Genomic DNA, 25388 nt, shown 5'->3' on the forward strand with positions numbered 1-25388 from the left:
AGTACAGTTTAAATACCATTTCATGTTCATTTTTTTCCTGCATTACAGGTTAGCGTGAAGTTTTTCTCGCAACCTCCTAGGTTTTTGGATTGCCGGCATTACCCGTCCCTTTACCGCGGCGGTACTACCTTGATTAACCGGCTTGCTGCTGCCTACCATTCTTCACACGGTACCTTATCAGGCCCTTACACGCTATTGCTCCATTTTGGTTGTTCCCAGCTGGGAACGTCCCTTATTCCTTTACCAATGCAGAATTGAAAATGTTAATCTCCGGCTGCCCGTCCTACCACTGCCCTTATTATCCGGGGTTACCGAGGCCCTTGTCACCTACCCCACCAGCAACTTCCCAGGCACTTGTTTTACCACTTAGTCCTGAGGAGATCCCTGTACCGTAATTGGGATTGAATCGTCGTCGACACATACATCTTCAACTCTATACTCTATTTGTATCCTACTGTGGGGTATGAGATGTCACTCTGATTGTAGCTTTCTGCTTACCTGCATCTCCACAAATTGAAAAATCACTTTTTAAGTCACTTGCTTGTGCTGAGGAAATCGGCTGATTTCCCTTTACCCGGTCACGTCCTGCTCACTCACCTTTTTTGTATATTATCCTTGCGTTGAACTCAATTGTTAATTAAAACTGTATTTTGCATTGATACAATTGTAATTCCAATTTTTGATTATTGTGATATTGTACTTATCCAACTTGTATGGGACCACTGTTCGCTTTAGCGTGAAGTTTTTCATAGCAAACAAACTTGTAAAGTAAATGATTTATAAATTGAAATTCCACTCTAAACCGTTACCGGCAAACAAATTCACGCAAGCTCCCAAAACGTGGCGCATACACACAGGAAATGATGTCAGCATGCATCCTGTCCCCAGTAATTGTGCTGTACACTTTCACTTTTCCTCACACTGTTAGTGTCCTTTGAGCTGTGTGGTTGTGCTTGGAGGATTGTGCTGAATTGCTGCAGTCAAAGTGTGCTTGTGCTGTCTTGTCTGTTGTCCCTATTGTCCCTGTCAACACCTGTGTCGCATAGTTGTAGTGTTTCTTTGCGTTTTTACTCTTGACTTGTTTGGTGTCTCTCTACTGGAGGTATAGTTAAGTTTTTGATAGTTACTGTTACTTTAGGTTGGGTTTTCTTAACTTAGTGAGCCTAGCACTGTGGGAGAAGGTGTTGGGGGAAGGAAGGGAGGAGAGGATGTCGTAGGATGCATTTGGGGCATTCCCCTGGCTGGTGAAGTTCTACCTTCCCAAGACGGTTGACGGTGGGGGAAGTGTATTGGTGGGCTATGATGTGAAGGTCCGGAGAGTGCACTGGGACAGTATCCGCAGGCACATGCAGCGCATCACGGTATGTACAAGACTGTCTAACAACTTAAACATCGGTGGCAGGATTACATTGGCCAGGAGGGCGACCTGTTGAACAACCAGGGCATCATCGTTGGCAGGAAAGGTGGTAAGTATATGAATGTAATTGTCAGCCTTTACACTGTGTGTTCCATGTAAATTACTTTATTCAATGTTGATATGTTAGGTCGGAAACAGCCTGAAGGCTCCATGGGGCATATGTACGAGGAAACTGTTTGAGCGCGGCATTAAGAGCTGGTGTTGTTGCTCTGTCACCTCCTCAATCAAGATCACATTTTCCTCCTGACTGATTCTGCATTTCCCCTTTCTCTTTCCCATGGACTCTGGCTGGTCATCCTGTCTGTTGAGGGGGTTGGAGGGGGTTGTTGTCCTTTGCCTAACCTGGCCCTGGCTGCTCCATTCTGCATTCAGTTTTTTTTTCCCTTAGCGGTGTATTTGTAAGCTTGTTTGCCCCTAAACACTGAAAAGTGAGGTTGGACTGATTAGCGCAAACTTTCTTGCCACTAATTGGCCGGCAATCACTTTTTTCACACTAACGTGTATTTCGTTTACGCCTTGACGTTACCGTAATTTTCCCAGCCACTAGCTGATCCTAACGCCACTTAGTGACGTATTGTAAATATGTCGCAAACATGACGTTTGGATTTGGTGATCGGCAGTGGTAAAACAATTGTCACTAAGCAGTGTGAAAACTGCTTAGTGACAGTTCTTGTGAATATGCCCATATGTTTTATTTGGCCGCTCAGCAACGCTTTTTGCTTCATAGTATGGGATTTATCTTCGAAAAATCAAAAAACTATTGGTTCAGACACCTTGGGAATTTTAATCCAAATTGTGAGGATTACTTGAACTTTTACTGTTTGGGACCACTAGACTTTTTCTGGTGATCCAGAGCAAGAAATAAAGTACTCAGAATGTCTACACTAAATAGGGTGGACATTCTGTGGTACTTGGACCAATGGTCCAATGCCTGTAGGGCCATCAACCTAAGGTTTCTGCTGGTGGAACCAGCGGGGCTTTTGCTGTGGTAATATGATGGTTCTTATACAGAGAACGTACCAAAGCACACAACTTGAGTCCAGACAATTCTGATAAACATACAGTCCAATTATGTATCAGCAGTAGAGGTGAACAAAGGTTTCTTATGTTTCACGTTTTTTCCCAAATCTTCATATTACATTACAACACTTCTACAAAACAGCAGCTGACGCAAGTTTTATCTACAAGACGTTTTTCAAGGCTTCAAATGGTATACATAAACATCTCCCATTATTTTCGGTTTAGATGGAAACTTGGAAAGACCAAGAAACAACTATAGACTAGTACTGAGGTCGAAATGCCAAAGGAAGCTTGCTCACACATGAGAGAAGATCAAAAAGACATGAGTGTGAAAAGTAGAAATTATCCCAAGACCTGTCCAAAAAGAGAGAATGCGGCAAGAAACTCGTACTGTGTCAACAATGTCGGATTGTGATATGATGCCAGTGTATATCGGATTCAGAAAAGATATGGCTCTATGAAATTTAGGAGTCCGAATGGCAAATGTCACAATAATAGCCGAGATCATAGGTGTATCCCCGTGATATTGCCAGGCCATTCTGCGTAATACATACCTGTAGGTTGGTGTGGAATCCTATGTTCGGGTGGTACTCAGTATGTGAATGAAAGGCAAACGTCTGCAAAAAAATAATGAAGAGTTCATCAGGGAAGGGAGACAGTATATTACTGTACTAATCTGCCCGTCTTTTTCTTTGTTTAATACTTTTTTTTTTTTTTTTTAAACATTGCAGCAATAGCACATAAAGACAACGTATAGCAAATCTGGAGTTCAGCACCAGTGACCAAATGGTAGTAACAGCAACCATAAACACCCATCTTTCCCTCTACCATCTCACTCTTCCACAGTCACTCGTTTCCCAATTTAGGTTTAACATCAGAAGTAAACACCATGTTGGGAACATCAATAAACCTGGCCACAGCACACCCACACTCCTCAGGGCACACTCTGGCTCTGTCTCCCATTTTATTCCAGAGTTTCCAAGGAGTAATGTTGTATCCAATTCCTCCTGCTGATGTATGTTACTTTTTCAGCCACCATATATATATCCATGCCCCGTCTCCATTCCTGCAGTGCTGGGCATTCCCAGACCCCGATATCAGGCTATGTCTCTCTTGGCCACAATGAGGCCAAGACTGCAGAACAAGAGCTGAGCCTGCGGTAAGCCAATGTCATTAGGGATTCCCAAAATGAGGAATTTAGGGACCATTGGGATCTATGCCTCAAGCCCCCCATATGTTCTCCTATGATTGCCACTCAGTAGTCCTGGTTCTGGGTGCAGCTCCAGATAGTGTGGAAGAAGGAACCATCCTCCCCCTAATCTGCCACTCTTAGTGCTAAATGATCACATAGTTGACCAATAATACATGAAAAGTGTCCTCATTGTTTCAATGAAAAAAATAGCTTCAACAATTAAAAAGATAGCTTCAACAGGTCATCACCTGTGCTACTTCAAGTGGAAGTCCTAATGCACATTGTTTAGAAGAAATCACGTAGAGTGAACTCACCGCCACCCCCTTATCCGGTAAACATGGGAAGGTTACACTAGCTATTCCTAGGAACCTCCATACGCTATAGGCCTGAAATACTGGCAGATTAACGCAGTAACCTACTATCACCCTTCCTTGATAGACTATTGGTTATTTTTCCACAGAATGTTGCCATTCATTCACGTAGTGAATTAGAATCAGAAAATGCTTTATTCGATTTTAAATACATAATAAAATCATAAAAGCAGAAGGTACAATAAAAACAATTCATTTAAGATAAGCATTAAAAGTGCCATAGTATATACAACTGATCTAGTAATACATAATCTTTTGGTATGAAAAACTAACAGGTTATACTTCTCCTTTTCCTCAGTATGCTTTTCAGGAGTCCAGACATAATTCCAATACAGTACAAATTATCCAATAATTTAAAAAAAAGGAAAGCCAGGCGACATTGCTTCCATGCTCCTTGCTTTAAAAGAGGCATAATCCATCTGGTTCGTTCCTTAGCAAAAAAATTACAAAAGAGGACATCATGCATTGTTGTTTGTAACGCTAAATTATCGCACGGACAATGGCAAAGATTCCTGGACCAGTCATTTATAGCAGGGAATGATACCAAACGATGAAAGCAATCAAATCTGAACCTAGTCAATACATATCTATCATAGTCCCCTAATCACCACACTAGGTAAGGTTGAATAAAGTTACTGGCCAAACTCAATTGGTGCTGGATCACAGTGTTTTTATTTATTTCCACTGCCAGTCTGAGAGTCTCGAAATGATTTAAACATAGCGCTTTAAGCTCTTTTCTAGATAAGGTGCTCATAGTGTCTGGTTTAAAATAAAAATCTGGTCTACACAAATCATTCGATAGTTTTCTTATATAGTTTAGCCATGGGATTTTTTGGGAAGATCTAATCCCATTGAGTCTTTAATAATCTCACGATTCAACCCTAGGCTAGGAGAAATCCAGATTCTATGCCAGAGTAAAATTGGTTGCATTTTGATCAGATTGGAGATGTGGGGAATCTCCAGTTCAATGTGGCAGTTAAAAACAGATGAGCTCTGAGGAACAGCTAGTATAAACCTTAAAAAAGCATTTTCAACCATTTGTATTGACGAAACATCATAAAAACCCCAAATCCCCGCACCATATGTAGCAATACTTGTGTATTTAGCTTAGTATATTTTTAATAATATTCCCGGGGGCCTTTTTCCCATTTTTAAAAAAAAAGTCATCACAGCCGCGGTCGATCTTTTAAACAAAAGCGTCCTTCTCTTGACCGCGGGTCCCCAAGAACCCGAATCCTCCAGTAAAATGCCAAGGTAGGAGAAAATTTTGGTTGGTTCGATTTTGCCATTCCCAGTAGCTAGACTTCTACATATATTCTTCCCCTTCCCACATGACATCACAAATATTTTCGTCACATTAATTTTCAGTCCCCTAAAATCAGAGTAAGTTTTAAGGGCCCTCTGAATACCAAGCTGGGTTCTGGCCATTAACACTGCGTCATCCGTGTAAAGAAGGGAGACAATCTGCTGGTTATTGATTTTCGGTGAATCTCTCGCCCTGGCCACCAATTCCTCTTCCAAAGCATTGGTATACAGTGAGAAGAGGAACGGGGCCAGTACGCAGCCTTGCCTTACACCCCTCTCCACGCGGAATGACTTAGTGCACTCGCCCTTTAGTTCATACCTCACCTTGGCTGTGGCCCCCATATATAATTGTCTCAGAAATTGCACAAGTGGGGGCTCGACCTTTAGGTCCTCTAAAATGGTCCATAGCCTGTTGTGATCAACACAATCAAAGGCAGCGGTAAGATCTACAAATACCACAAATAATTTCCCTGCCTTCGCTTGGGTATACTTCCCCTGTATCAGGGAGAAGTTTAGAACCTGCTCGATTGTACCCATTCCCTCCCTAAAACCGTATTGGACCCGGCTCAGAATGTGGTTGTCCTCTGCCCACTGTTGAAGTTTATTCAAAACGACCCTACCTGCGATTTTCATTAGTGAATCTAAAAGAGAAATGGGTCAGTAACAAGCAGGATTTTCCCGGTCCCCCTTTTTAAAGATGGGTATTATCACGGACTCCGACCAGGATTTAATAAAACCCATAGCACAACAAGCTTCTAGAACTTGAGTTAACAACGGGGACCAAAGCTCTATCATGCTTTTGTACAGGTCAATCGGAATCCCGTCGGGCCTGGGGTCTTGCCTCCTTTACTCGAATTTATAGCCGCCACCACTTCACCATGTGTAAAATAGATTTCAATTGGCGAGAAGTCAATAAGGTCGCCAAGTGAATTTGATTCCAGGGGAATAGTAATGTCCTCATTGCTCTTATTTCCATACACCTTGGAGAGTAAGTCGACCCATGATTTCTCGTCAATTGCTAACTCAACCCTTGCTCCCTCGTTTTTAGCAAAAAACGGTGTCTTTACTGCCTGCCAGAAATGGGAACAATCCCTACGTAAGGAAGCCTTGTAAAGGTTATTCCAAGCTTGCTTTTTAATTTCTTTCTTGCGTTTATTCCTGGTAAGGTTATAGGCCTTCCTACACGCTCGGATTTCCTCGTAATCTCTCTCTGATCTGTGGAGGGAAGCCTTTAACAGGGAATAAGTCTTAGTACACATATTGTCAAACCAGCCGTTAACTTTATTAGATGGCATCTTAAGGGGGCAACTCAGCGAATTCTGTATTACTAACGAAATTACAGAGAACGCATTCAGTATGTCCCTATAAGATGTCCCTTCTTGCAGGCACTCGGTAATGGGGGTTAAAGCCTTAGATATAATCTTTGTGTTCAGGACCACAGGGTCTTTCCTGCCCCAACTCAGGGAGTAGCCATTTTGGCAGGCCAACACAATATCTTGGGTCCTGGCCAAACTTTCCACAATGGAAAATGTGCTCTTAAAGGGAAGTAAGATGTTAATACTTAATGGTAAGTGATCGCTCAGGCCATTTGGCTCAATACGAAATTGATCAAACCAGTTAGCATAGCGATTTGGGATAACAATGAAGTCTATCAAAGAGTTAAAGCCACGACCAATAAACGTGGGACCAAACTCAACTGGGGGAGAACACAGTGTATTGGCAAAACCAAGATCATAAGTTGCCATCGCTTCATTAAATCTTTCACCCCTATCTGAATGAACAAAGTGGGCTTCAAGGGTATTGTATTCTGTCTCGATGTCCCCAAACCCACATCCAGCTTGTCGACAGATACTAGTATTAAAGTCCCCACCCCAAATCGTAAGCACATCCGTACCTTTAGATGTAACCCAATTACTTAGGTCATCGATAAGGTTTTTTAATACGTTGGCAAAATTGTCCTTATCTATGTTATTTTAAAAATTAATGACCACAACCTCGAATTGCGAGAATAAATAAAGAGTGACAATTTGGTAATAGGGGGTAAACTTTAGGATTTTTATCTTCTGTACCTTCATTATATTTGAGATATAGATACAGATCCCCCGTTTATGTCTTCCGTGTTCTGACCTCAAAGCTGTTGTATGGAATGTCTTGAAGCCATCAATATGTAGTTCATCCAACACCCACGTCTCCTGAAGACCTAGGATGTCAAATTAGTTAATGAAATCTATCCATATTGGATTATCCACCTTAGACTGTAAGCCAGAAATATTCCACAATACTACTCTAACATTTCCTTGAGCAGATTCAGGTTGAGAGGTGGAATCCTGATCGTTTTTACCCTGACTTTGACTACTCTCTATCAGTGGATCGGCAGCCAGACTACAAGCTAAATCTACAGTAGGTGTTACATCAATGATATCTCCACCGCTTAATAAATCATTTAAAACAGGTTTTAGAATTCCTACTAGGGGTGAATTACCCAAAATTTTCCGTCCCATAGAAATATTAAGACTAATGTGATCGTGAGATATGGGGGGGCAAGGTGATTGTTGTACCACCCCCGCACAAATCATCATTTACACCTACAAGCAATTCCACAGAGGATACTAGGGGACCTGGCCTGATTAGAGCTTTAGGTGCCCAGTTAGCTGGTGGATAATGATGGTCATTTATACCTATTTGCTACCTCTAAATTGTATCTTGGGTTACTATTAGGTAAGGTGGTTATATATGAGGTGGTATAATTGTCATTCGTTCTTGGGTGATAGAAATAGCCCAAGGGGAGAACATGAATGCCCTCAGCCATAAGTTTGTTTGCACCAATTCTAGTTAGAATTTCATGGACTAAAAAAGGGGAACCAGAAGATAAAACAACACAATCCCCTTTAAATATTTTCCTACTGGTACCCACCCACGAAACTCGTCTCACCATTTTAAATGCAGTGAACATCTCCTGTGTCAGTCCTATCTTTATCGCCCTCAGGTATTGGAGGAACATTTGCCAAGATCACGGTATAGGGGACCGCAGCTGGGGGAAGGATTAAACTAATAAAATTTGTTGGGAGTTCTTGATTATATAGCACGCACATACCTTGACTGAGGCAAGTATTAGATTGAGTTATTTTGCCCCTTCTTTCATTATTTTGGGTGCTCCCTCCCCGCTCACCTTGGCAGCCTTATGCAATAGACCACTGGGGGCGGACTTCTTCATAATTGTAGAGCTTGCGGGTCCACTAATATCCTCTATCACATTGCTCTGATTACAATATTCAGGGGAGCTAACTGCTAGAACCTTGCTTTTACCTTTACCTTCACCAGATCCGTTTCCCTCACTATACTCTGGTGGTGTAATTATCCCATCATTATGGCGCCCTGTTATAGATACCACGCCTGCCTCAATTCTGTCCAGTCTCTGCACCAAGGAATCAATAGATACTTTAATAGATGTAGATAAGTCTGTTAAAAGGCTCATAATTCCTGACACATTATTACTGGTTTGGCCTTTACTTTTGCTTTTATTTCTAGGACAAGTTGCACGTTATTTCACTTTAGTAGTAGTTGGTGTACCTGTTCCCTGTAAGGACCTTGTTTTGGGTTTTGGGGTATTTGAAGGGCTGCGGGATGGAACCTTATGTGTCAGAGGCAATAAAATATTGGAGGCATCTTTTTCCTTAGAATTACAGACTCTTTTAGACGGTGGCAATGTTGCTACATCTGAGTCAATTAGGAAAATCATAATTTCCAATCTGTTGTTACGTGGGCATTTGTCACCCCCTCAGACAGTGTATGATTGGTGGAGGCATGCGACTCCTTAATCAAGGCCTCTTCTACATTGCAAATTTGTTTTTCAAGAGCGCCCACAGCCCCGTCAAATATTTCATTAAGGACGTGCTAGAATCTTTAACCTTAATACGTTTTTGGTTTGGAGGTACGTTCTGCAGTTTTCTTTTTCCCATGATGTAGACTGCAAGCCAACCCCAGCAAAACAAAGAAGTTAACAGAGAAAGGTGAAGATGAACTAAACTCCAGGCGCAATAAATCACATACAGTACACCTCTTCAATACAATCAATCACCCATTTCACTAATGAAGTAGTCCCGAATCAAAGGAAATGGATAAAATTACCACAGTCTCAAACGCTGGTACATTAATCCAGGAATCCAAGAGTCGTGGCCCAGCCCAGCCTCTTTCGGCCACTGACGGCCAATGATGGGCCCGCCCTTGGCCCGGGCGAGCCTGCGCGCGTCCCACGCCGCGTGAAGCCTGTTGATGATTTAAGCGCTGGATGGCGCGAAGGTAGTGCGTGGTGATTCCCGCCGCGATGGCTATGCCCCCTTTGAAGTATAGTTATTGTGGGGCAGTCAGCTGTGGCAGGAGATCTAATTAGCGGCTCCCCGGGGTTGAAGTCGGAGTGATGGCAGAACAAGACAAGTTGGCGGCAGTAAGACCAGGCGCCCCACGCCGCTGGAAGCCTGTCGATGATTTAAGCGCCGGATGGCGCGCAGGTAGTGCGTGGCGATTCCCGCCGCGATGGCTATGCCCCCTGGGAAATGTAGTTATTGTGGGGCAGTCAGCTGTGGCAGGAGATCTAATTAGCAGCTCCCCGGGGTTGAAGTCGGCGCGATGGCAGAGCAAGACAAGATGGCGGCAACACACAAACATGATTTCACATCGACTTACAGGTACATATTACACAAGATGGCCTTATTACCAACCTATAAAGGTTTCTTGGTATTTCCAAGTTGCTATCCAAACTCACAATAATGGAAGCACTTTTTATGTATACCATTTACAGTCTTGAAAAAGTCTTTGTGATGTAACACGTGTTGGCTGCCATTTTGTAGATGTGTTGCAACACAATACAAAGATTTGGAGAAAAACATGAAGAATAAAAAACATTGTTTCACCTCTACTGATGATACATTTTTAGACTGTGTGTTTATCAGAATTGTCCGGACTCAATTTTGTCCTTCGGTACCTTTTCTATATAAGCTCACTGTGCTGGGACTCTGCTCCAGAATGGACCACTCACCCATGGTGACAGGGTAATGGTACCAAGAGAGCACCACCATAAGGCAGCTTTATGCAACTACGTAATACTTCATCCTCTTACTTTTACCTCCTTTGAATGTGCGAACCTTATAGCTTAGCCATCGCATGGCATCTGTTTGAATTATGATGGTTTGCCTTGCTCTAAATATGGAGGCGAACTGACAATTTTAAAAATTCGATACTCTACTGAGCTTTTGGAGTAATACCCTGCCCATCAAATTCTAAATAAGCCACTATATTATGATATATCATTGAATTCTCTTCACATTTCTAGAGTCTGAGGAAAGAAAGAGCTGGAAACATCTATCAGTCTCAGCCGTTATATAAAGCTTAGGCACATCAGCTCTCAGGCTAGATTTGGGGTTAAAAGGAGTGTTTTAGACTGGATACCCCCAAATCATTCACTAGTGTTATACTTTATATTTGGTAACTCATGTTTCGCTGAGGACAATAATTTATTTACAGCTTTTGAATGCCAGTGAGACAATGCAGTGAGGTGAACTTTACCCTTCATGTAATAAAAAGGTACAATGGACTATGACACTGATCTACATTGTGTTCTGATCAAAATTAGTGTTCAAAGAATTGATTAAATCCACAATCTATATAAATATTAATGAGCTGAATTTAAGCTAATCTACTTTAAGAATTTGACCGCACTTTTATTTTAGTGAAAAGTTGTCTTCTGAAAATTGTGCATATGTAGATCTATGACCAATTTGCAGAGAGTGGGGATAAAAATAAAAAGGAATTTGGATGACTGTCAAACAATTTTGAAAGAAAAGCAAAGTCGCCACATGTGTGATCAGAGGTGGAGATATAGGACATTATTCATATATTTTTTGTTTGCCCTTCATTAACAGAAGCTAGCATATTACAACTATGCCAATGGCTTTTAAGGGGGATGCATAATAATTACAGTAGCATTGCAAATCCTATAAAGTATTAATACAGTTATGGTTTGTTTTTACTCATGTAAGTTCTTTCATTTGCTAAGCAACTGATACAGGGATAGCTGGCTGGGGCTCAGAACCTACACTGGGTGGCATACACAACCAAGCGAGTGGTGAGCAACAGGAGCTTGCCAAACACTGGATGTGATATGGAAGAAACTGCTAAAATGTACATAAGCACCTGCAAAGTCTGCTTGCATATTGCCTTCTGTGATGCAATGAGCGTGAAAACTATAAAACACCCAATGGAATCTGAAAAACTAAAAATTAGAAGTCTCTGTGCAGAAGACACTCACTCAAAAAGTAACCACTTCAGGATTTTAGTATCCTTTTACTTCCTCCTGTTATGTTGACTCTATTTGCCCACACTTCTTTCTGGAAAGTACATAAAATTCAGATTTCCATGCACTTGGGCATGCAGGGATGTCCAGATTTACCCACCCTGGAATGCATGTGTGAATTCTGTGATGGAAACTGGACAATAAGATTACTGTCATGTTTTAACTACCAAACCATGTGGGCAAATATTGCACGGTAAGCAGTGTGAAAATGAGAAAATAACAAGGTGCAATTAGCTAATGCACAAATGCCACTCATATGGACATGAAAAAGAATTAGGAAAACGTTTGCAAGCAGTGCCTTTGAAGTTCTAGTGGGAGAAATATGGAAAGAAGTATGATTGTTGGCTCATGTAAGCTCTTTTCTTCTATCACTTCATTGTCTTTGCTTTGATGTGCAGAATCAGGTACATGCCTCTTGAAAAATAATAAAGAAAGCCATGCCTCATGGTTGAATTTGTGTAAAAATATTATATTAATTATTTACATCTTTTTTGTACAGTTGTACCACATTTATTCGGATATCCTTGATTACCTACCCGGACCACATCTGAAGATCTTTCAAAATCTTCGGCGAATGGAAAGCTTTATTTTAAGGAGAGCAAAGAAGAATGAGGAGACACTGGATCCAAACTGTCCTAGAGACTATATAGACATGTTCCTCATCAAGATGGAACAGGTACTGGACAATTTAACATTTGAATATGTTTGGGTAAAGAAATAGTGTCAGTGTGCAGTGATGGTCAGCAAACAGGAACATTGTTATCAAAGTTTCAAATTTCTGTTTGCTGGTCTCTACAATGACAGATTTAATATTGGAGAACATGTTTACCTTTTAAGAAGTTTAGATGCATGGATTGAACTTTTTATTGGAAAATGTCTGCTTTTTATTTTATATTCACCATCTGGTTTATTTGTTAAACTAAATGTGCCAAGAAGTTAAACCTTTCAATATTCTTCACCCCGATCTGACTCCGGCAAGTTGCAAATATGCAGTCAAAGTAGAGGGATAAGGGGAATGGGCCTTTCTCAAGAAGCTTTCTAAAGAAGTATATAATGGAAGACATGTTTAATGAATCATCCAATCAACATATTTTTAGATGGGCATCTTGAACAATAGTGCCATAAAAGGATTGTTATCACAGATAGGTTCTCAAACATAAATAATATCAAAGTACAGCACTACTGAGTAAATCATAACAAGGGAGGGCTTTAGATAATATGTTATCACATTGTAGGGCATAGATATTGTAACAACTGGCATGATACATCATGAGGATGAGGAATTCCGTACCAGAGATCAGTGGAGTGAGTCAATCCATGGTAGAGTAAGTTGAATTACAAGATCAGAAAAAAAGGTCTTGAGTGCATCTGATTTTATAAAAGAAACATAGTAATCAGTGAATCAGTGGAAGACTGCTCAAGCAGGAAGGTTCAAATAGGAGAGACCCCCTCCATTAAAAATTACCTGGATATACTGGGAACAAACATTCATATTAGACAGGTCAGACGACTTACTGATTTCTTTGTAGAGCTCTGTGAGATGAATGGTCCCGAGTAAAATGAGGGAGCTTGAGGTATCTCACTTGAGCAAGGCAGTGGATACTATTGAGGGGTAGTTTAAATACCATGGATAAACCATTGCTCGCAGAGCAGGATGTTGAAAAGGATTTTTGCAGTGGGATAAACCCACTTCAAAGAAGACTGTTTATGCAGACGAGATTTTAGAGCATTTTTTAAATAAATAATTACGCATAATGGTCTAAAGGAAAAAGACATCATAAATTGGCTGTGAATATAACCTTCTCTTATTCCTTTTTGATTTTTTTCAGGAGAAAAACAATCCACATACTTTTTTTAATTGGGATTCCTTGGTAATGTCTACGCTTATTCTGTTCTTCGCTGCTATAGAGTCATGCAGTGCAACATTGAGATTTGGATTTATACATCTACTGAAAAACCCCGAGATACAAGGTAAACAATTACAAAACTAATGATGTCTGGCAACCTATCCGGTGCAGAAAATGGGCGGAGAAAGATTAAATTGGAGCAAGTATGGGAAAATTACTGAATGGATAAATAAACAGAATCCCAGAGACTAAGGGCCTGTTAATCAGTCTGGCAGTCCTCGGACTGCCAGACTCACAGTAGCGTGGTGGTGGTGATCCAGGCAGCACCAAACGAGTGGTCTGACCGTCAAAATACAAGTTGGGCGGTCGGACCGCCATGCTTCACTGCAACTACCAGGGATCTATGATCCCTGGGTGTGGCGTGGCAGTGTGAGGCTGCCAAATGCTTGGTGGGGCTGCTGCAGCCTCTCCAAGCATCTTACCAATTTCCTCACTGCCAGCTATCTCACGGTGGTGAGCCTTCCATGAAACTGCTGGTGGTGGGGAACTTAGGGGGCCCTGCAGGGCCCCCTGGAGCCTTGCCGCATGGGCTGCATGGAGGGGGGCACATGGTGGAACTCGCTGTGGCTGAACCACAGTACTGCCTTTCTAAGGCTCTCCTATGAGCCTTTGGAAAGCCAGCACTGTAGGCCAGCCACCCCAGGACTTCCCACTTGGATTACAACAAAATTTGGGGGGAGGACAACTTTGGCAGTGCGGTAGTGGGGCAGTTGCATGCCGCCCGCACCACCAAAGTCATAATCGGAGCCTTTACATTCAGTGAGAGGAATACATTTCTAAGAAAACATTTAAATTTCAAGCCTACTTAACCAGAAATACTGACCTAATAACAAAAACTGCTGCACCTTATTGTGCATCACCATGTCTACCTCGTTGCCCTGGGGGTCTTCGGGCTCTCAATTCGTACTGACCCCATTAATAAACCTCCCAAATAAAACTAAATACTTAAAATATGATCCTGCACCTTCTTTGGTCCTAATTCCAAACCATGATCCTATGCCTCATTCTTTCACTTCCACTTGGCCTGTATATGTGACAACAGGCTATGAGACAGGTACTAAATGTAAGTGCTTCAAAATGTTACAAAGCAAGTACTCTGGATTTTATTGTGACTATAAATTGTTTTCAAACAATCCTTCTGGTTAAAGGGTATAAAGTTGGGATGACCTCAGATGAGGGAAAGTAATTTACTAATGTAATTCTATGTGCCACAACTAAATGGGTTTTGACAAATCCTAGGATGAACTAGCAAAACGCTTAGAAAATTTAAATTGACCTAACACGTGCTCTTTGCGATTATTCGGATCCTTTCTTTATGGTCATCTCATCAGTACTTTCAGCATCATCAATACTTTTATTTTGGGGTAGAAACCCGTAAAAACACATAATAAAAATAAAATTCCGTGTGAATTATGATTGAAATTATTATTCAATGTTAGGAACACATTGATGCAAAATTAAAATAGGATACAACATATTTACACAATATAAAAAAACTTACAAATTCAGCACCCATGTGCATAGGACCCACTAATTCAGCAAGCTTCCTGAATGATCGCAAAATACATAGAAATTGAATAATTCATGTGAAACCCAAATGGAAGCTGTTCATCAGCTGCTAATGGATAGTGGATGCAGTCGGATGTTATGTGAACATTATTCAAAGATTAGCTTCTGCTTTCTGACTCTCTATCAGGAGAGCTTGAAATAATTTAACTCTTTCTCAATGTCCTGGCTGAAAATAGGAAGTTGCTTATTCAAAACACATTTAACCTGCTTGTGTCAGATTTGAGAATTTTTAAAGTTTCTTGGTAACTTCTCAGGCTGTGATGTAAACACGGAGGACAAATCCACTTAGATCTGTGTCTGCGATAAGCATGGCAGAATAATACCTTATGTTCAACATTCTTGATAACACAAGGACAGCAAAAGCATGTGAAGACATTATTCAGGGAAGAGTGCCACTTGGAAGAGAAAACTCTCACCGGCAGGGTACCGAGCCTATACTTCACATAACGACTCTTTTACTAAGCAAGGTTTTATCTCATTGAGGCTGGGTTCAAACTTAGGGAAAGACTTGTGTGCCAAAAATTGATCAGTGATGTTTCCACTCTCCATAGTCCAGTGCTCAGTGATGATTTTCCAGTCATTTTTTAAAAGGCTATTCTTTGTGGCTTTTCTAATGGCTGAGGTATCACTCCACATTGAATGCTAGCCAAGTCTGGAAAACCACTTTTTCACTTGGTGGAACCATCCTATTTTTGAATTGATGTCGAGGTGAAGAACTTCATCCATCTAATTTCTGAATGGTTCCAACTCATAGTAGGACCACTGCCTTATCCAGTATTGAAATAGCCTCAAGACAACTAAATGCTTGATGGTCTATAAATCAGTGTCCAAGAACAGAGGTAAAGTAGGAAGGTTCTGGGGCAGCTTAGTAATGATTTAACAAAGTTGTTCTGTTTTACAGTTAGTGAGTTCGCATCAGCCTCATTCCATATTTCAGCACTGTATAGTGCAGCTGATTGAGCTTTGATCTTGTATATTTGAAGAGCAGATGAGACTGATCTAGACTGAGTGTCCCTATGCACATTTAACATTGCTGCTGCTCTATGCTGTACTAAAAGACTAGGGGACCGATATAAATCTTGGTGGATGGGGTACTCTGTCACAATGGTGATGGATATCCCTTCTGCCAAAATATTAATTCCATAGGATATAATGGGATTTATATTTGATTGGACGGGATATCCATTACCGTTGTGATGGAGTAACCCATCCACCAAGATCTAAATCAGGCCCTAGATTCTTGAATTTGAGACACCCAAGAGAGAGGACTGCCTATTTATAAATCTATATAGTCAAAGGTTTGACATTTTCTAGAATGTTGCATCCCAGTCGCAGTGTATACTTGTGTACTTTAAGAGGATTAAATGTCATATACATGCTCTTTTGAGTATTAATTTCTAAACCTCTGAGGCAGCAGAATTCTGTAAACTTTGTTAGGAGGTTCTGTAAATCAAGTACCTGGCAATAGTAGGATGTCGTCAGTGAATAAGAGTGCTGGAACTTTTGTCCCATTCAATGTAGGAGATACGTTGACACAATTATTCTCTCATCAGTCATGTCCCATCTGAACTGGGAATTTTTAGAGAACTGTACCCTTCTTAATATGTTTGGCATGGGAGAAGGGATGTCAATTGAGCCAAGGACCTCCCATAACTTTTTCTTTGGGACCAAGTCAAAGGCAGTCCTTAGGTCAAAGAAGGTTACTTTCAAAGGATATTTCTGCTGCTGGATGTATTTGCATAATATAAGTGCAAAGTCAAAAACCTGATCAGTAGTTCAAATTTTGGCTTGAAAGCCCGCATGAGAAGGGAACACAATCTGTACCTCATCCACCCACTCTTAGAACTTGTTCAATATTTGTTTACAGGAGATTTTTTGCAAATTGTCGAAGAGACTTATTGGCCTATAATTTCCAGGAGTAAATAGGGATAATTAATGCCCCGCCCAAGTGTCTGGTAGATCAGCCCCATCAAGAATGGCATTTGATAGTGTGTTGATATAAGGTGCCCTCCCTGCAATTTCTGACTTGTAAAAATCACCCGGGATGTTGTCTATTCCTGGGGCCTTACCCAAAGGGCAGACTTTATGGCTTTAATTGTATCTGTCAGGGAAAAGGCAATGCACTCTTGATCAGGAGTGACTGTCATGCCACAGACTCAGTCACTTTCCAAAGTTTTAGGCGGTATGAGCTCCTGACTTGAGTAAAGGTCCTAGAAATGATTGACCCAAATACTTGGTTATGAGAAATGGTTTGTAGATAAGTTACCATGAGCTATTATGTGCCAAAAAGCAACATTTTCATTGAAGCAGAATAACTTTAATTAATCCTGCCAATTGTTTCATCTCAGTATTTAAGATTTGGGCACATGTGCCACAGGGCCTAAAGTAACAGAAAAAGTGTTGTGAATGTTTTGTCATAATAGATGGTTTGACTGGATACTCTGCCGTGTGTCTCCTCTATTTAAAATGAGAGGATCCAAATAACTCTACCGATGAGATCCACCAGAAGCATACAAAGTATAAGGATTTAAAATGAGATCTAAGGCATTGTGGTCACTATCCTCTATTACATCTAAAAAAAATTGTTGTCACTATCCTCTTGAAGGACCATCTTAAAGTCCACCAGAATCCCCCAAAGTCTATTGTCGATAAGAATGTAAGCAATTCCACTTTTATAGGTGCTTCTATTAAAGGTGTTGAATCTTGCCACATCGGAGATAGGTCTGCCATTGAATGGCAGTAGGGCAAGGTTAGTGAAGCTAACTGCAAAGCAACTGGGAGCCAAGCCTTAACAGGTTTGGCCTCTGGGCTAGGAATGCCTAGACTCTCATCCTTTTGTTGCATTAAATTATTCATACAGGACAAGGGTTCATACGTACTTTTTAAGGTCAAAGACTCTTTATTTGTGGAAAGCGAGCAATTATAAATGTTAAAAAATATTTAAAAGTAGCCCTTAGCTTTCTTTATACTTAGACCTAGGATATCATTTGATGGAGTATATAATCTTTTAATTGAACATTCAAGTGAGATCTTCAGCCATATTATTAGCCCTCCAGAAGGTCTGACAGCTTTTGGAGATATTGTATCTATGCTAAATGTCACACAGTCTGGCTTATGTATTTGATGTATTGCCTATGTTTCCTGCAACAGAAAGATGTGATATGTGCCCATGAATTCATTCCACGCAGGGTCAATTGTTTTGGAATGGAGGTCTGCTCTGTTCCAAGATAACAGATGAATATTAGGGAGATCGTCTGGAACATCTTCTGTGGTAGCTGCTAGATCTAATAGATCTTGCATTAATTTTAATTGGTCTGAAGAGCATAGTGATTTCATTTTGAGGTTGGATGTCTTGGTTATTACTGACTAAATCTGAATATATTCCTTGTCAAGAGGAAACCTCACAGTTAATGATCAAATAAATTCACTAAGAATTGAAGCTACTTGAGAATGTTTTTGAAGGAGGCAGGGTGATATTCTCAATTTGGCTCTCAATAGACTGAGAAATAGGTGAATTGGACATGGATTGACTAAGAGCCTGGGCAACATTGAATTTAAACAGTATGTTAGAAGAAATATAATGGGGGTTCCTTAGTTTTAGGTATTCCAGTCCTTCGGCTAGATTCTGGTCTTTCATTTTCAATTCAAAACAACCCAGAGAGTTACAGCCCATTGTAAAATGCTGAGCAGAGATTATAGCAGAACAAATGAGGAAGATGCATTGCCTGTGACATCGATTCCAGGGTGTCACTTTGTTTTTTAAGGGCGCATCGTCATGTATACTTTGCCTTCTCTGTCATGTGGGTCTAATGGGAAAGAATCATGTGGAGAAACCCTATTTGGTAAGCTAAAGCCCACCTCAAGAGAGATTCCTCCTGAATGTGTAAACCCTCTTAAATCAGAATGCTCATGTGTATGTGATCAAGGGTCATGGGCAGGCCAATGTGTCCAACTGTCTCATCTCCAGGGGGGGTCAAGCACAGAGTTTGGTTGTGTGTCCATGTGAAATAGTAGAATGTTCTTCTGCAGAAATACAAGAGGATTCAAGGACCTAATCTGAATTGGTTTCAGGGTTATAGGGGTCTTTGTTGCTTGGGGGTAGCTGACCAGGGTCCTTAGAAGAACGGTCCTGATGGAAACCAATAGGAACTGTAGCACTACACATCGGTCTCTGCATCAGAAGTGTATCAATGATTTTGGTCAATCTGGGAACTTTCAGATCTAACCCATTCCATGCTCATGATGGAATGGTTTCGTCATGAGCACAAGTGCAAGTGTGCTCATGACACAACCCTTACATCATGAGCATACTTGCAAAAAATCGCTTTGCTGTAAACAGCAGAGCGACTTCCCTTTTTTTTTTGCTTCAGGAAGTGGGAAAGAGCTTCCCCCACCTCCCAAAGCATGGTTGTGTTATAATTGTAATGACGATTGCACGCATTGCGCGAGGTCATCATTACAATGAAAAGAAAACTGAAACTTAGTTTCAGTTTCACAGTTTCGGTGCTTGTGGGGCTATCTCAGCCCCCTGAGCACCGAAACAAATGGGAGGGGTATCGTTGGAAAGGAGAGAATCTCAATGGTACCCTTACCTAGTGCATTCCTACTTGGGGATCGCCCCAGGAGGGCGATCCCCATGCAGGGATCCACCCACTAACTAGTATAATACCTCTATTCCGACCTATTTTCTTTTAGATTGACCAGAACCAGTGCTAAAAAGCCAGTACCCCACACTTAATTACAAAAAACTAATTTTATTTATTTCTTTACTTTATTTATCGCAAAGTTTCTTCAAGCATTAAAAACTTTTTATCATGTCATTATTTTCATATCTTTTTTCAATACATGTCAATAAAACTTTATACAAACATTCATTGTATACAAAATATGTGAGTATTTGTCAAAATTATCCACAAATCATTGATATAAATACAAAAATACAATCACCCCACAACATCCTATACCTACTCATCCAATCCAGAACATTCTCACTCATTCATTCCACATATACACAATAATACACTGATCAAAACAAGAGATTCGATCTTTTGAGGGGCCCCAAGTTATGTTTCAGAGAGTGGTGAAAAAGGTTTCCAACAGAAACAGATAGAGTTAACTCTCGAGTTCCAATCCTCAAGAATAGTGATGGTCTGGTCTACGCTCATTTCAGTGGCCAAGCCACCTTCCTCAGGACCAAGGTGTAAAGAATCTATAGACGAGCAGGGTATGTCTGTGGGTAATGAAAAGACATGTACTTTGATATATTGAAGGGTAGTGGCGAGGGAAAACGTTTTTTATTAATGACTTAAGCTCTATATTCAAACAATACACTTAAAGAACAGTGTGTCAATTCGTAGAGAGAAGCTCACGAGTGCCTTGCATGATACTGTAGATGAAGGGCAGAAAGCAAGAGGCCTATTGTGCATTCAGGTAGAGGGGCCTATGTGCAGATAGACTTACCTGCAAACAACCATTCCCGTGATAAAGATGGTAGAGTAGTGCCAATAAGTTCCACAACCAGATTATAGGAGACAGCAGAGAAAGTATTCCTCATGCAGTGAGACCTTTAATAAAAACTTTCTAGTACCTTGAAATGTTCGATGAAACTTTTTATGTATATTATTGGCCTGTTTATACTCTTGCCAGCAACTGCCAATGTATTTGTGGAACCCCTAAAAGTAGAGAGATCTGTTTTCTGGTGGTGGAACTTATTGAATGGACATGCCCCCACCCCTAAAAAAAGCCACAGTCTTTCTGCCCCCCGGGAGGCAGTTGGGGCAATAGCCCCTATCTGCCCCCTTGGGCAGAAAGCCCAAAAGGCACCAGGGACTTTTTCCCCACAATTCGTGGTGGGGACTGCCCAAAATGGGTATGCCAATGCCCCCACCCCACAAAAAAAATGCAGAAAGGGCCAGGAGTCCCTGATATGGCCCCCGGGGGGGGCAGAAAGCCCACTAGGCACCAGGGGTACATTTGATTCTAAATTCAGGGGTGGTGGCTGTCATGTCAATGCCCCTACCCCCAAAAAAGATTCCAAAGTCTTTCTGCCTCCCCAGGAGGCAGATGGGGGCAGTAGCCCCTTATCTTTCCCCTGGGGGACAGAGAGCCTACTAGGCACCAGCGATTAGGATGCCTTATTTATATGTAGGGGTGGGGGCTGCCCAGAATGGGCATCCCAATGTCCCCACCCCCTCAGAAAATAGTCACAGTCTTTCTGCCTCCATTGGGGGCATATCGGCGCAATAGCCCCCGATTCCCCCCCACAGGGCGGCAGAAAGCCCAATAGGCACTTACTGTTTTTTCAGAATGTGCCCACCTGTGGATTTTGGGTCCTAGCACAGCTGGCACCCAAGGAAACCTAGCAAATCTATAATTTTTTTAAGACTAGACACCCAGGGGAATCCAGGATGTGGTGGCTTGTCTGGCTCTTACTAGGTTCTGTAACCCAGAATCCCCTGCAAACCTCAAATTTAGCTGAAAGAAATCACTTTTTCCACATATTTTTGTATGGGATCACTGTGCCAGCAGAAATGTCCTACCACCTAGCGTTCCGCTTGATGTCCCGAGTAAAATGATACCTCACATTTGTGGCTGTCCAATGCAGAATCAGCTAAAAACGTATTTTTTTAAATGTAGCGCTTAGAACTTGCAGTGCTATACCTTTAATCCCTACGTTTTTGGTTCTTCCCAGTCACAGGCCTTTGGCCTACCCACACAAGTGAGGCATCATTTTACTCGGGACATCAAGGGGAACGCTGGGTGGTAGGACATTTGTGCTGGGTAGGGAAATGTTGGGGGATCCATGCAGGCCATGCCTCATTAGACTCCCCAGGGTGTCTAGTTTTCAGAAATATGTGGGTTTGGTGGGTTTCTCTAAATGGCTAGGGGGGCAAAAAATTAGGTGCCCCCCGCAAAAAAAGTTAGTTTTGTGATAGGTAATTTTGAAGTCTCCACAGTACGATTTGGGACATTTCCTGTTGCAGCCACTATGCCTACCCACACAAGTGAGGTACTATTTTTATCGGGAGACCAATGGGAACCCTATGTTGTAGGAAATTTGTCTCAGCCCGTGATCCCACAACATACCCACACAGAAAAGTGAGGAAAATGTGTTTTTTTCCAGCAAAATTAATTTGAGGTTTGGAAAGTTTCCCTAGATGGTGGCTGGGCCCAGTGCCAAAAACCTAGGTGCCCCCCCTTGCAAAAGCAAGTCTTTTTGTGATAGGTAATTTCAATGTCCCCACAGTACGTTTTAGGCCATTGCCTGTCGCGGGTACTTGACCCACCCACACGAGTGAGGTATCATTTTTATGGAAAGACTTTGAGAAACGCAGGGTGGGTGGAATTTTAAAAAAAGTTTGAGGTTTGCAAGGGATTCTGAGTAAGAGAACCTGGTGAGAGCCACACAAGTCACACCATTTTGGATTCCCTGGGTGTCTAGTTTTCAAATATATATAGGTTTGCTAGGTTTCCATATGTGCCGGCAGAATTAGGGTTCAAAATCTACAGCTTGGTACTTTGCAAAGAAAGGGTCCGTTGTCACTGTAAAAATGTGGTGTGTCCATGTTGCGTTTTACTCCGTTTCATGTTGCAGACACTTTCATCTGCAGCACTTATTTCCCATTTTTCAAAAATAAAATAAAAAATGTTGCTGTATTTTGGCTAATTTCTGGGTCCCCTCCAGGGGAATCAACAAACCCTGGATACCTTTACATCTATCACCCAGCGGGCATCTTGGCGCTGGTAACTGTAAATGCATAATTAGAGAAACATCTTATCATTTCTAGTTGGTGAGTCATTTCTGATAGTCATCTATTTCAAGGGGTAGTGTCAGGATTTCAGGTTCTTTATGAAACTGAGTAAATTATGCGTTTGTTCTTAAGGGAGGTCTGAATTTGTTCTAGAGTTGAGCAGCCTGGACCTGAAAAGTTCTGCCTCCATATCGCAAACGGTGGAATCAATATAAGGTCAGCCTTAGATGACCTTAAGGTTCATGCTGGTGAATATGGTTTAATTATTTGTTGAAGAGCTTTTGGTCTATTACTATTTATGATCCTGTGTGTGATACACAGGGCCTTAAAGATGCCCCTTTCTTTGACTGACAGCCAATGTAATTCTTTTGTAGCAGAGTCCCTTCTCCCTTTGGTTATAGAAAGTTTGACCGCATATACTTGGATCCTTTGGAGCCATTTAAAAAGATAGTCTGGGCTACCTAGTAACAGTGAGTTGCAGTAGTCCAGTCTGCTCAATATTGACACTTGTATCACCAGTTTCCTGTAGGGTTGAGGGAGCAGATGGACTATTTTTTCCAGATTCCTAAGTAGTCCATGGCATACATCTACTGTTTTGTTGACCTGGGATTCCATTGAGAGTTCGCTGTTGATCTGACTACCCAGGTTCCAAACTGGGCTCAAGGTGTCCATGTCTGGGTTGTTTGCCCATGGTCAGAAGTTGCTTGGCAGTTGTTGTTGCACAGCATAGGAATTCAGTTGTGTCCCCATTACATTTTTAACATGTTGCATTCAACCATTCTACATTTGTTTAAGGCAGGCATGGAGATTATTCAGTTGGGTAGGGTCGGATTTGTCCAAGGAGATTATTAATCGTGTATCATCTGCGTAGTTTATCACTGATATTCCAAACTGTTTTATCAGTGTTAACAGTGGTTTTAGATATATAATGAACAGCATGAGGCTCAGGGCCGAGCCCTGGGGAATCCAATGCTCAATTTCTTTATTGGTCCGAGATAAATAGGGGAAGTAAAATTACCTGTAGTCTATTGGCTAGATAGGACTTCAGCCAGTTAAGCACAGTAACTCTCACACCTGTCTCTTTCAGGCATGTGATCAGGGTTCTGGTGGTTGCCAGTGTTGAACTCTGTGGATAGATCTAGCAGGATCAGTACTGTAGTTTGACCACTTTCAACTCTCATTCTTATTTCATTTGTGGCCATGATCAATGCAGTCTCTGTTCCTTTGCGAGGTCTAAAACCCATATGTTCTGGTTCTAATAGATTGCTTTCTTCAAGGAATTTAGCTAAGGTTTTACCAAGGTATTTTTCTAAAATTTTGATTGGGAAGGGGAGCCTTGAGATACGGTGATAGTTGCTTGGCTCTTGACCAGCCACAGCCCGTGCAAGTAAGAGCGGTGGGGCTGTGGGGCCATGTGGGGGTTCTTATGGCAGACGATGACGAGGGAAAATTAAATGAATAATTAATTTTCCCTCATAATCGTCAGTTGAAATACACCCCACATGGCCGCATGGCCCCACCGTTCTTACCTGCACGGGCCGTGGCTGCTCTTGACTATCTGCCAGGGTTTTCTTCAGGAATGTATGAATATAATACATGTATGATGGAAATGTGTACTTAGTCCAGTGCTGTGCTTTCTATACTAATGTTTTAGGTAATGTTTCCTCTTATTCAAGTCGAATTGGAATGATGTTAAAATAAGACAGAGCCCTCTAACTCATGGATAAGGGTTCCTTCTTTCTTTTGGAATGAGTCCCACATGTCATTTTGTTTAGATTTATATGTAAGTGTACCAATGTCCCGTGGGCATATAGGATTATCCTTGTTGTAGATATATAGTCATTTTAAGTAAGATATGCCTACTGACTTTTTCAAAGGGTCAAAAACCCAAAATATTAAATTATAGAGGTTTTTAAAGGGCGCAAAACGCTACCATAAAAACAAGAGGGCCCAGCACACCAGTTAACGAGCATAGATCTCCAGCTTTGAGTGTTTTAAAAAATATGGCAATCTCTCTGGAGATCATGTATTTATTGCCCAAGGAGACTTAGGGGTATATTTACAAGAACTGCTGCTAATGAAACGCTAACGTTAGCTAGCGGCACTTTTCTTACCACCGCGGGTACCAACATCTTTACAATACGTCGATACATGGCGATGGTATTGTATTGCAGCAGGAAATGTTGATGTTAAGACCAATGTCACGGCAATAAAAATCTTGCTGCAAATGTGAAAAAAGTGACGGCTAACCAGTCAGTGGCCATAAAATGCATGATAATCAGCGTGACAACACTTTTTTCACACTTTGCTGGAAAAATAAACTACAAAAATTCCACAAAGCATCCCAAAAAAAAATATATTTTTTATACCTGTAAGCAAAATGGGGCATGCTGGACCCAGTTCTGCAGGAGACAACAACCCCCCGCACCACCCTAATAGCCAGGAGGACCAGCCAGAGACCCAGGGGAAGAGGAAGAAGAGGAAAACCAGTTTTAGCCAGCAGGAAA

General features: G+C 41.4%; 1 protein-coding gene across 5 annotated transcripts in view; it reads left to right on the forward strand.

The window, feature by feature from the left end:
* The window catches only part of LOC146798109 (cytochrome P450 2F3-like), a 767041-nt gene that overhangs the window by 569144 nt on the left and 172509 nt on the right, over nt 1-25388 (forward strand). For all 5 annotated transcript variants that reach the window (XM_085625324.1, XM_085625321.1, XM_085625322.1 and 2 more), the window contains 2 exons: nt 12154-12330; nt 13484-13625. In XM_085625324.1, the coding sequence (XP_085481450.1) occupies nt 12154-12330; nt 13484-13625 (319 nt within the window). The remainder of the gene's footprint in view (nt 1-12153; nt 12331-13483; nt 13626-25388) is intronic.

This window comes from Triturus cristatus, chromosome 9 (assembly GCF_964204655.1).
Source record: "Triturus cristatus chromosome 9, aTriCri1.1, whole genome shotgun sequence".
In the NCBI taxonomy this organism is placed as follows: Eukaryota; Metazoa; Chordata; class Amphibia; order Caudata; family Salamandridae; genus Triturus; species Triturus cristatus.